The sequence below is a fragment of the Calliphora vicina genome, chromosome 1, assembly GCF_958450345.1.
Source record: "Calliphora vicina chromosome 1, idCalVici1.1, whole genome shotgun sequence".
NCBI classification, from domain to species: Eukaryota; Metazoa; Arthropoda; class Insecta; order Diptera; family Calliphoridae; genus Calliphora; species Calliphora vicina.
In genome coordinates, this window is record NC_088780.1 from 62,530,464 (window position 1) to 62,543,574 (window position 13,111).

The 13,111-nt window shown below is 29.9% G+C and overlaps 1 protein-coding gene across 2 annotated transcripts in view; it reads left to right on the forward strand.

Annotated features, from left to right (window-relative positions):
- Window positions 1-13,111, forward strand: part of LOC135963046 (calcium/calmodulin-dependent protein kinase kinase 2) — a 74,608-nt gene that overhangs the window by 9,645 nt on the left and 51,852 nt on the right. For both annotated transcript variants that reach the window (XM_065514828.1, XM_065514834.1), the window contains one exon: window positions 12,214-12,568. In XM_065514828.1, the coding sequence (XP_065370900.1) occupies window positions 12,214-12,568 (355 nt within the window). The remainder of the gene's footprint in view (window positions 1-12,213; window positions 12,569-13,111) is intronic.

Consider the following 13,111-nt stretch of genomic DNA (forward strand, 5'->3'; position numbering starts at 1 on the left):
TTATTAGCACTTTAATTTTTCACTATCAATATGACATAATATATTTTTTTTGGTTTTACTACTTTATTATCAACGGGAAAAAAATTGATTTTGCGTAGAGTTTTCATATGGTAATCTTTGTCGCAATTGCTCAATTAGTAGTCATAATCTTCACTAATTAAAACGTTCTTTATTTTATCTCTCATTCATCAAACTAGTATGAAAAATGTGTCAAAAACATTAAACAATTTTCAATTGGCGACGATAATGGATCAAATTCCTTGAATTTTAAATCAGAAAACAGCAAATGATTTATTTACTTTTTGTACTTTGTGCAATACTGGTTTTAAAAAAAGATGGTACGCCAAATTATTATCAGTGTATTAATTACTTAAAAGTTTGGCTTTTTAGAATTGCTGGTTTGACGAAATTAAAACAAAATGGGTTTTAACTCGAAGCATAGATCCACAAGACGTTTAACGGCTATTGATCGCCATCGAGTATCACAAGCCTTCAAGAGTTTGTGGGGCTCTTGTCCATTATATAATGATGAATATAATGTGTAATAACAATTTTGTCTTGAAAGAGAATTTGCTAGACATTTAAGCTTTCAGATATAAAATACTCTACTTCATTTTGAACCACTTGATATTGGCAATTGTTATTTGTTCTTTTAATACTGCACAATTCTTGAGTATGTTGAAAAGCTAAATGAAAATCAGTAATGAATTAAAATGAAAATGGTTCACAAATATAAATTTAGCCTTTTTATTTACTCTTTAGTCTCGAAATGTTTAGCCTTTTTTAATTTCAAAAAAGGCTATTTTGAAATTAAGAAAAGGCTAGAAAAAAGCCACGAAGCTAAAACCAAAATTTCGAGGCTAAAGAGTAAATAAAAAGGCTAAATTTAGCCTCAAAAAGGCTAAACTGGCAACACTGCTGCAGGGTAAAATATTTTGTAAGGCAAAATATTTGTTTCTACCATGAAGCTTGTGCATATATGGCATTGGTTTATAGTTTTATATTTTCAGTATTTGTGCACATTAATATGAAAACGATTCATATTTATTGCACAGTCGGTAGTCAAATGTAAAAAAGTTTAACTAATAGAAAAACAGCACATTAATTATTCTATTTATGTCACACAAATCATAAAAGTTTTGGGACAATTCGGGATAATAAATTAAACTTGAATGTTCTCACTTGCTTTAAACTTTGCTCCGCTAACGAATTAGCGGGTTAAAATCTAGTATATGTTCACATTTGCAGAGTTAATCATCTCAAACGTGATTAAGCTCTAATCACTTCAAAATCTAGATGATTATCCATACATTTAAATGATTTGTTAATCACATCAAATTGACATGAATAAAACTTAATCGCCTCAAACCGACTATGATGTAGCATCGGCCACCTTTTAGTGTAGTACCGATAAATAAATTTTGACAGAAGTTTTTTTTTTTTTAAAAAACCTTAAGTAATTCATCAATGTTCACAATTTCATAATTAAAAAGTTTAAAATAATCTGCTGATATCTTTAATAAAGTATTTATTTTCATATTTAATGCCTTAAAGAAATATAAATTTGTTTTGTTGTTTTTTATTTGTCAACTTAATCATCTCAAATGTAATGTGAACGGCTTTGATTAACTTAATCAAAATAGTATTAATAGCAATAAAAGGCTTAGTTACGATAAACTCTATGGGCACTGCTACACGTTCAATATATATTGTGATATTTGGATCGCGATCCATTGTAATGGATCACGCAAAATTAGGTTATTCTGCGATTTGGATCGCGATCCATCAATACTACATGCAATAAATATCGCGATATTGGATCGCGGTTAATATATATTGCACGTGTAGCAGTTCCCTATGAGAATTAACCTTATAAGCATTGTACCAAGGCGAATTCATATAAGGTATACTCGTCCTTACAACAATACAAAAACAACATACATTTTGTTTTTGCTTTTTACCCAATCTGTCAAAAAACACAAGTAAGGCGAATTCAATATTAAAGTGGAATTTAACAACAAGCTATTGTAATATGTATATTTATTGCTTAATTTCATGTGGAGAATGTTAAACTGTTCGATGATAAGCTCAAACGCATGGAGAAAGATAAGAAATTAATAAGAAAAAAGTGGACGCATTAAAAACACACAAATACAAACACACACATGTATATGGCGCGCACCAAGGTATATTAATTATAAGGTAGTGTCATCGGCGAATTCAGAATACCGAGTGAATTGGTTATATTTTTTTTATATGTAGTTTGACATTGTGCCTGCATTTGAAGGTGAATTGGCTGTCAGGGAAAAATGTCAAAAACAGCTCACAAATAAATCAAAGCGAATTTTTGTTAAACTAAAAATGTTTAAAAATTTGAATCTGTTTGTAATTTAATTTGATATTCTTAAAAATAAAACTAATCTCGTGTAGTATTATTATTGTTTTTAAAACATAAACGAATTTAACAGCAAAACAAAGTTTGACATTTACAAAATGTAAACAAAGTTTGACATTTATACTGCACAACGGCGAAAAATTAACATAGTAGCAAAAAACGATCAGCTGTTCTGATAACACTTCCTTATAATTAATATACCTTGGCGCGCACCAACACAAACACAAACTTTGACAGTTTGGATAAAACAGCTGGGCTAATGAGGACACCTTATATGAATTCGCCTTGCATTGTACAAGATATTCAAGTTTAACAAAAAAAACAACAACACTGATTTTAGTTTTCCTTACATTCCATTCTACACTATGTCGACTTTTATCCAACTCTAAATGAACCTGTAAGGGATAAACAAAAAAGAATAAAAGCATAATAAAAAACACAATAGCGTTATTCACAATTTTGTGGAAATGGTCCAGCATCATTGCAAATGCAAAATTTTACAGTAATCCAATAACAAAATACACACAAAAACAAAAAACAATTTCGCATTTGCAATCACAAAGTATACAGAGGTCAAATTTGACAGTTCAAAAACACCAAAATCAGCATTTTGCATATAAGTGCACAAAACTTGTGTTTTGAATATTTATTTACCAAACTCCATATAAATTCGTTAATTTAAGTGCATTGTTCATACCTGCACCACAAAGTATACAGAGGCGACACGGCAAAAAAATATATTTGTCTCTTTCGCTCGAAACAATTTCAACTGGTTTGGTTTTGTGCTTATTTATATAGTTGTTTGTTTTAACGCACTGTCTGTATTAAACCGCAAATTTGTTTTCTCTTTCTATCGAAACAATTTCAAAAAAGCTGATTTTAGTGTTTTTGAAATGTCAAATTTGACACCTCTGTATACTTTGTGCCTGCACATTTAAGATAAGTGCATAGTACTTTTGGAAGCTATAACTGGTTTTCATGAAAAAAATTTATTTAGCTGCCTAATACAAAATTAAATCAAAACTAATAAGAAAAATACGATTTTGAATGAAAAAATATGTTGTACACTTCTTAATAATTTTAAAAGTAGCTAAAATATCAATTTGACGTTATTTTTAGACGGAAAAATCACAAAGCTTCGTGTAAATTATTTGCCGTTAGCTGCTTTTTTGGGCAGTAAACTGTAAATGCACTTACCAGCATCAATGAGCAGGTAAGTGCATTGAGGTTAACTGTATTTTTAACTTACCTGCACAAAATATCGTGCAAAGTGAAGGTTAGTGTGTCCAAAAAAAGTTTTTTTTCCACTACAAGTCGCAATTACAAAGATAAAATTTGCTACAAGCTTTTCTATTGCCACATGGAAGAAGCATATTGAATTTGGTTGGAATCGGTCCATTATTTCTACTAACCCCCATACGATTGCCCTATCTAAAAATAGATAAGCTCTCATAAATATCTTAGTTATAAAGATATCTAAACCAAATTGAGCACAAATAAGTTTTATATAAGCTAAACTCGCGCCTATCAAATTTTGTGACGATCCACTGTGGGAGATATCAACAATTTAGTGGCGCAAAATAAAAAAAAAAACTTTGGCATATTTGATTTATTGTTATGTAGTTTCAATCTATAGTTGTTGCTGTACTTAAAAATACTTAATATTTATTAATAGCTTCAGTGGTTTGGTATTGGCAACTATTTAAATGTAAAAAATTTTTCAGAAATTTTTTTTATGAAGAATTGTTTTCAAAGTTGTTATTAAGCAGGATTGGCGAATGCTATCTTTAAGTTGTATTTTTACTTTTTTTTATGTAGATGGAATATGAGGCTTGATAAATCAGAAAAATAAAAATATATTTTCCGCTGTTTGTGATAACCAATAGCCATATTCTAATAGAATTTAATTTTTTTACTTTTTGAATTTTCGGAAGGTTGCCAGTTACTAATGCTGTGAGATGCAGTCCTAATATTTTTACCAATATCAAGGCTATATTATAGACTACATATGGTGAAAAATTCAGCTGCGAAAAAGTGCGAGGTGAATTTATATAATTTTTTTAAGAAATTATTATCGTTGGGACGATGTAAAATCTCGTACTAAATTTGTTCCTTATTTCTCAAGATTGTATATAAGAAGTGCTATTGGTAATTACATTATATAAAAATGAAATTTATGTAATTCTAACTACTTACAAGTTGCTAAAAACAAATGCCCATATACCAAATTTGACATAAAATTATGAGTCCTTTTAAATATGGTAGTGCTTTATTTAGATTAAAAATATAACATTTGCAAAGCGTTTTATGTCAATATTAATATATTTGTTTTAACGCTGTGTTATATCCACATTGTCCAGAACTTCATCTGCAAGCTATAAAAAAGTGGAACCGTTATCGAAAGATGTTATGCTACTTTTGTTGGATTCATTACTTCCTAGTGATTCATCAGACTCCAGTTTTTTGATGACAGCGGGTCCAAATATTTCCCGATTTTCTCCATTCCGATTTTGGTTGTTGCACAGTGTAATTGTTATTCGTTTTTAAAAATAAACTTATTAATAAAACTAAAAAAAGTTTAATTTTATATGAATATTTCGACCTATGCCGGCAATAGGGTAAATGTCCAAAATCTATAGATTTAAATAGTTACTTGCTATAAATAAAATTACTTATAAAATTTAATTTTTTTGAAAAATATATTAAAATAATTTCATAAAATTGAAAATATTATAGAATTTCTTCCGAGGTAGTGTAGTTTAGCAGCCTCTCACGCTCATTCTACTGAAGTAGCAGCACCCATTTTGCATTACTTTATTAGCTTACCCCCTTGCCTGCAATACTTCCATATAAATGAAATTAATTTGGCCAAGCGTTTAGAAGATACTAATTTAGTTCCACTAAATTAGGGTTTTCTCCCACTGTGCGATCGGTCCATAATTAGTCATATCTCTCTTAAAAATATTCGTATTCAAATAAAATTCAATCCAAATATGTTATATGTATACAAAAGTCATGTCACCAAATTGTATAACGATTGGTCCATAATTAGACATAGCTCCCATACAAAGCCCACTTCCGAAAATCATTTTAACGAGCACAAATATCTTAAAAATGTTGGTACATTTTAATAGAAAACTGTTAAAAGAAAATTGTTATCCCTAAATTATTAAGAATTAATAGATCTTTCAAACTGCAATGTTAGTTTTTTTAATTTTCATAAAAATGTTTAAAGTTATAAAGCCTTATTTACAAAATTTATGGAAAAATTTCGAAAAATTGTATTAATGAGCCAATTAATTGCAAAAACTAAAAATGTTTGCACACAAAAATAAAGCATGGACATTTTTCTTTTAAACTGTGCCCTCAAAAGTAATGAAAATAGTGGGTCTTGACAGAGTTATGAAGAAAACTCAAAAAGAGGCCGACAAACCCGATTTTGTCCAAAAAATCTCAAAAATATTCTACGCTATAAGCTTTCAAATTATGCTTGAGCCCCAACAAAATTTTTTTTGGGACACCCTAGTGCAGGTAAGTCAAAATTACTGTACAACAAAAAACAGACAAGTGGCAACGCTGAACAGCTGACAAACAAAATTAAAAAAAAAACCCCGAAAAAAGTAAACAATAAAAGTAACCGGGACATCTAAAGAAAGTTGTTTGTTGTGGAAAAATGGAAGAGATAATATTAATATCATAATTACGATATTTTGGTACTAATTTTATTGATAACTGTTCAATAATTGCAAAATCTAACAATATCTAACAATATCTTGTAACTTAAACATTTTTTACTTTGTGACGAACTTTCTTACTCGGCGAAGAACAGCTGATGCTGTTGTTAAACGAGTTAAAAACAACTTCAGCTAGTTTTATATTTATAGTCGACTTCAGCGTCAGAAGCATAGGGTAACATAGAGACGAGACGGAATTGTCAAAAACCTAAGTCTGTTGTCAAAAACCTATCTCTTGCAACAACAAAATACATGCTAGTCAATGCATTTTGTTGTTGTATCACAAATATTATTTGTTGTATTTTTGTTTGACAAATCGGAGTGTCTGGTCTCTATGTTTAATTCTCTATGGTCAGAAGTATACTTTAACTTGTCTATGATAGACCTAAAGTCCACTCTTAAGTAAAGTCGAGTTTAATTCTCTTAAAATGTACTTAATTTTTGACTATGATTATGGGCCATTATGTTTTTGTTATCGTGTTTCGCGCTAAAACATAAAACCAAAAGAAAACCATAAAAACGCGCTAAAAAATAACCACAAAACAAACCAGTTCAAATTGTTTCGAGCGAAAGATACAAATATATTTTTTTGCCGTGTCGCCTCTGTATACTTTGTGTTTGCAACAGGCCCAACTATAATATTCATAAGCTAGCTTAAGGTAATGTCAAAACCAAACGAAAAGTCTGTCAAATGCTTAAGGAAAATGGTGTATTCAAAACTATTTAGACCCATTTGAACATTTATGTGCAACTTGCAATTAAAAAACAAAAATATACAACAAAGCATTTTAAAAAGATCTGGAGGAAAGGTATTATAATATCCAGAACAGATGCTTTCTGTCACAGATTGACTAAATGGTGTCAACATCGACAGGTCCCCTTAATATAAAGTGTTAGAACTAGAATCTGCCTCTATCACTTTGGAACTAGTTGCATGATACGTTTTGTGTTCCCTTCCGCCTAGCCAAGCTAAACACGAAAATGTCCTTACTTTCCTCGCCTATGAAAATATTAACATTAAAAAATTATGAAATTAAGCTCCTGTCTATACCTGATAAATTTTTATCATGATATACTTCAAAATGGTTGTCAAGATAAAAAATTATCTGGTTCTTCGTTATGACAAAATTGTTAGTGCTTTTGCTCAGACAACTTTGTCTTGACAACAAACGTCATTAATTGCTATGATAAATATTTGTCAAGTATAGACAGGGGGTTATCATTAGATATCTCAACAAATTATACTTTTAATTTATTAATTTGTTTACACCAAATAGCCAACAGAATTATGATTACTATGTGACACAGCTGTAAATGGATCAATCTTTTTTGATTTTAATTCGTTACGAATTAGCTAAATTTTGAATTAATTCTTTTCACAACAAAAAAGAATTGAATGAAATTTGAATCAATTCAAACGAATTTCAATTCATTTCCAATTCAAATGAATTTATAAAAATGAGTTGCAATTCGTTTCCAATTCTAATGAATTTGTAGAATTCATTTCTAATTCAAATGAATTTGTCAAAGTGAATTACAATTCATTTCCAATTCGTTTGAATTGAATTGATTTTTAATTAATTCAAATGAATTAGAACAATGAATTGCAATTCAAACGAATGAAATTAAAAATGAGTTGCAATTAGAGTTTTTCACGGGAATTCCCGAAACGATAAATCCCGGGAATTCCGCAATATGTTCAATCCCGAAATCCCGGGAAATTGTGCGATATTTCCCGGGAATTATTTTCCTTTTAAGCTTTTTTTATACCCTTTACCTTCGTGAGAAGGGTATACATATATAAGTTTGTCATTCCGTTTGTAATTTGCACAATATAATTTTCCGACCCTATAAAGTATATATATTCTGGATCCTTATAGATAGCGGAGTCGATTAAGCCATGTCCGTCTGTCTGTCTGTTGAAATCAATTTTCTGAAGGCCCCAGATATCTCCAGGATCCAAATCTTCAACAATTCTGTCAGACATACTTTCGAGAATTTTGCTATTTAAAATCAGCAAAATCGGTCCATAAATAACGGAGATATGAGCAAAAATCCGAGACAACCTCTGAAAATTTCATCAAAAAACACAATGTATTGCATGCTTTGACAAAAAAGCAACAAAACGTATGTTTGGATGTGCATGCTTTTTTTTTTTTTTTTTTGTGTTTTGTTTCTTTTGACGTTGTTGTTGTTTTTTATACAACTAAACGTATGTTTTGTTGTGTGTTGGTTTTTTTGCTTTGCGTATGTGGTTTTGTTTTGACAAAAAAGCAACAAAACGTATGTTTGGATGTGCATGCTTTGCGTATTTTGTTTTTCTTTTGTGTTTTGTTTCTTTTGGCGTTGTTGTTGTTTTTTATACAATTAAACGTATGTTTGGATGTGTGTTGGTTTCATTGCCTTGCGTATTTTGTTTTTGTTTTTTCTCTTGGTGTTTTGTTTCGTTTGGCGTTGTTGTTGTTTTTTGTGTTCTTGATAAATTTAGGATGCTGTACGCTGAAAGTGGGCAATGTACATACATATGTATGTATATACTAATTATTATAAAAAATAATAATGCATCCACAACAAAGGTGATGGTGATATAAGATTCGGCATAGCCGAATATAGCACTCTTACTTGTTTAACTTGATTTTCTCTAAAAGAAGCTTAAATCTTCAAAACAAATGCAGAAGATTCATACAAGAAAAAAGATTAAACCCAAATAGACCAGTAACAAATTCATTATTCAAAATATTCCAAAAACTCTTGAATGTTCACAGCTGTAACAGAAATCCGATCAAAAGTGGAATTATTTTAGTATTTAGCTTTTTCACAAAAACTAAAATTTTAGGAATAAAACCACCTTCCGTGGAATTCAATTTTGTTTAATATTACTGGATTTTCCTCAAAATATTTATTTTTTGCGATTTAACAGAAATAATTGGAATCTAACGAAGGTAAAACAAAATTTAATGGAAATTGAAGCCATGCCGATACAAATGACAAATGGTGCCAAGTTTGTGTATAACGAAAATTAGAAATCGTTTCAGTTTATCTTTTTATATTAAATTTTTATTTGTATCCAATTACATTTTTTAGATTTTTAACGAAGTCTACATTCTTAAAATTAAATAATTTGTTCTAGGCGGGAATTTTGAAATTTTTGAAGTTTGAAAATGAATCCCGATTTCCCGGGAAATGTAAAAGTGCGGGAAATGAAAAACTCTAGTTGCAATCAATCAAATTCAAAGCAGATCTCTAGGGGGAATTAAAAATTCTATATTTCTCCTACCAAAATGAAAACGTGGTGTTCAGAGTTTGTTTCTTCAAGAAGAACTGATTTTTATTTTGAAATACGCTGAACGACTAAACTTTCATTTGAATTAGAAACGAATTCTACAAATTCATTTGAATTAGAAACGAATTGCAATTCAGTTTTACCAAATTCATTTGAATTGACTCAAATTTCATTCAATTCGTTTTTTGTGTGAATGATTCGCGAATTAATTCAAAAATTAATGATTGATTTGAAGCTCTGCTGTGTGAATATTACAAAATCGAATTTCCATGGGTTCAAAAGTTATGGCTATTTTAGTACATTTATAGTCTAGTTAAATAAGGGTTTTAATGCGGAATGAAGTAAAAATTGGAATAATATACCTTCCTCATACTGTTCTAAATGTGATGATAAAATAAGTTAAGCGAAATATTGGATCTCAAAGGTCACATATAAATGGATATATTATTTTGCATACTACGCGATTAGAACTACATTTTGGTTAAAGATCACACAATTAACCGTGTTCGATTTATAACCAATATTTATTCCTTTGCAATGGATTTTTCTAACCTCAAAATATTGAATATTAATAAAGCATGTTTGAACATTTATTCACTATTTCAGGGTTAACGTTGTCCGATTTTGGTAAAACATTCGGGGTATATTTAAAATTATCTGCGATATCGGTTAATAGCAATTATAATATTCATATTAGTTAGTATTAAAAAAAATATTTAGAAATATATTACATTAATTGTTTAAATCTATTCATTAATTAAGAATTTTGAGTAACAAATCACGGAAATTATTTGTTTATAAATACACTGTTTGCCAAAGAATGTTGGATCATGTAACTTTAATTTGATTGGCTCTACAACATGTTGTTGGTTTCGGCAAACATAAGAAATGTTTTCCCAACTCTTCGATCTTGTGTACTCCTTTCGGAGTATAATGCCGAATATATTCATGTCGTCTTCCACTTGGTCTTCGGTCATCCCTGCCTACGCCTTCTGTGTTAGTTTGTTGTCTTAAACATTTATAGTTGATACGTTCTGGTACATTCCACTGCTATGTGCAATAGGCTGTCCCGTCTTTGGATGAGAAACATGTTTTTTCGAGCTACACTTTCACAAGAGGTATCAAAATTTGCGTAATTTTACACAGATTACGGTAAAAGTAAAAAAACATCGAATTACATGCCATCTTGAGGGCTCTACTTTTGAAAACGTTTTTACAAACCTGAACCGTAGGCTTAAAAAAAACGAGATACAATTTTTTTTATTTATATATTTTATACTTGCAATTAATGTACAATAAAATAAAACTTATAATAAATGACTAACCGTAATAATTGGTATATAATTTGAAAGTGAATGTTTTGGGACAGGAACAATTTTTTTCCGGATTTTTTTTTTTATAAAAAAATCGTTATACACCGGTACGTTATAAACGAACTCCACTGTATCTAGCAAATTTATAGAGTCGTTTTTATATATAGTCGTGGCATATTTATAATATGTGTCGAATTTAAGGATAGCGAAATATAATCATGAAAATAACTACTTTTCAAAACTTTGAAGATCGGTAGAGCCCTAAAGATATAGTTTCATTTTATTTTTAAAATCATGTTGGTAATCTACGATCAATTACGCAAATTTTAGGAGGTCTTGCGTTAGCGAAATCAAAAAAAAATCTCGGGACAACCTAATGTGCAATCCTACGTAATGCTCTTAAATACGTTAATGTCAGCATATCGGTCATACAACTCACGGTTCAATCGACGTATGTATATTTGGCAGCATGATCCTTGTCTTTATTTCGAAGCACAGCCAATGAAGATAATTTTGTCCGCTTATACTTGTAGCTGCCAGCCTATTTCTTTTTTCGTCCAGATTGTAAAGACCAACCGATCTGATCTGAGCTGACTGAAATACATACATTAAATTCGATTTTTAAAGTTTTGGAAATCCCCTTATTTAAAAAATGTGTTAGGTTAGGTTACGTGGGTTGCTCGCAATTTAGTGAGTTCACTCGGAGGCCTTGTGGCCCATTGTGATACCCTTAGAAATACTATTCCTTATGCTGAAAATTCGTACATAAAATGAAAAATGTGTTTGTATCCTCCAAATTAATTTCTTTTTGTATTTAATTTTATTTCAATGTATATTTTCTCATGATCTCGTTTTGTAATGATTTTTAATCAATAATTTTTGTTTTGTATTTTAATAATGAAAATAATAATAAAAGAATTTCACAATCGCTAACGTGAACAATTTCACTAACATGAACTGCCTTGGTTTTAATTAGTTCACGTTGCCGCGAGTGCAGTGTACATTCTTACCACTTAGGTTTTTGACAACTGATTTAGATCTTTGACAGGAGAGTTTCCGATCTACATACATACACACAGTTACTAAAGTATAAGTACGATTGACTTTTTGGGACTTTTTTTAAAAAATCTATATATTTAAAAATACAAGGCTTGACTTATTCATTCACTCACTCACTCACTCACTCCCTCATGACTGATGAGTCAGTGAATGAGTGAGTGAGTGAATGACTTCGTTAGGCCTTGTATTTTTAAATATATAGATTTTTTATAAAAAGTCAAAAAAAGTCGATCATATACGTATACTTTAGTAACTGTGTGTATGTGTATTTATCTATGTACCTAACTCTAAACAAACATGTTTCGTTTAAAAAGTACATAACTCAACAATGCGAATGCAGCATTTTTATTTTTATAATTTAATTACTTACATTTTATATGCAATTTCAAAATATAGATTATGTATATGAAATAAGTATTTTCATTATAGGGTTCATATGGTCTTGTTAAATTGGCTTACTCCGAGGAAGATTCAACTCACTATGCAATGAAAATACTTTCAAAACGTCGTTTACTTCGTCAAGCTGGTCTTATGAAACGAGGTCCAAAAAAAAGTACATCGCCATTAGATCGAGTTTATCGTGAAATTGCCGTCTTAAAGAAACTAGATCATCCGAATGTAGTTAAACTTGTTGAAGTGCTTGATGACCCCGTGGAGGATTCTCTTTACATGGTTTTTGAATTGGTTAAACAAGGCGAGGTATTGAGTGTTCCCACCAAAAATCCACTAAGTGAAGAAAGAGCTTGGAGTGTATTTCGTGATACCTTATTGGGTTTAGAGTATCGTAAGTATTTTCTTTCACCTTTATTTTCAAAACATGCTTATTATATATGTACATTAGTCTTATTTTATCCTTTAGTAGCTAAAACTAAATTATGCACAATTTGAGGTCAATCGGATAGCGAGAACCAGTGCCGGAAGTGGAATGAAAGTTGTAAAATTGGGTAAATAATGATACTTTTTTAAATTCTTAAAAAGTTAGCTATAAAACATTTAAATTAAATCTTAAATATCTTTCTAACTAGGTATAAAACATTAAAATCAAATTTAAAAAAATAACCGAGTTATTAACATTTTCCCACACAAACTGTATTGCATTGTTGTTTTTTACATGTAAAAGTGTGTAAACAACTATTTTCTACACAGAAATGCAGGTATATATGTATAATATACGTAAACTAAAAGTGTTTGCTTAATATATAATATAGTATGCTAAAATGTGTATAACTTGGATATTTTTTATTCGACATTCATGTTTTATACTTTGTTAGAAAAATAAGATTTATTTCAATTGTTAAACAATCAACATTTCTACAGACTTTCAATC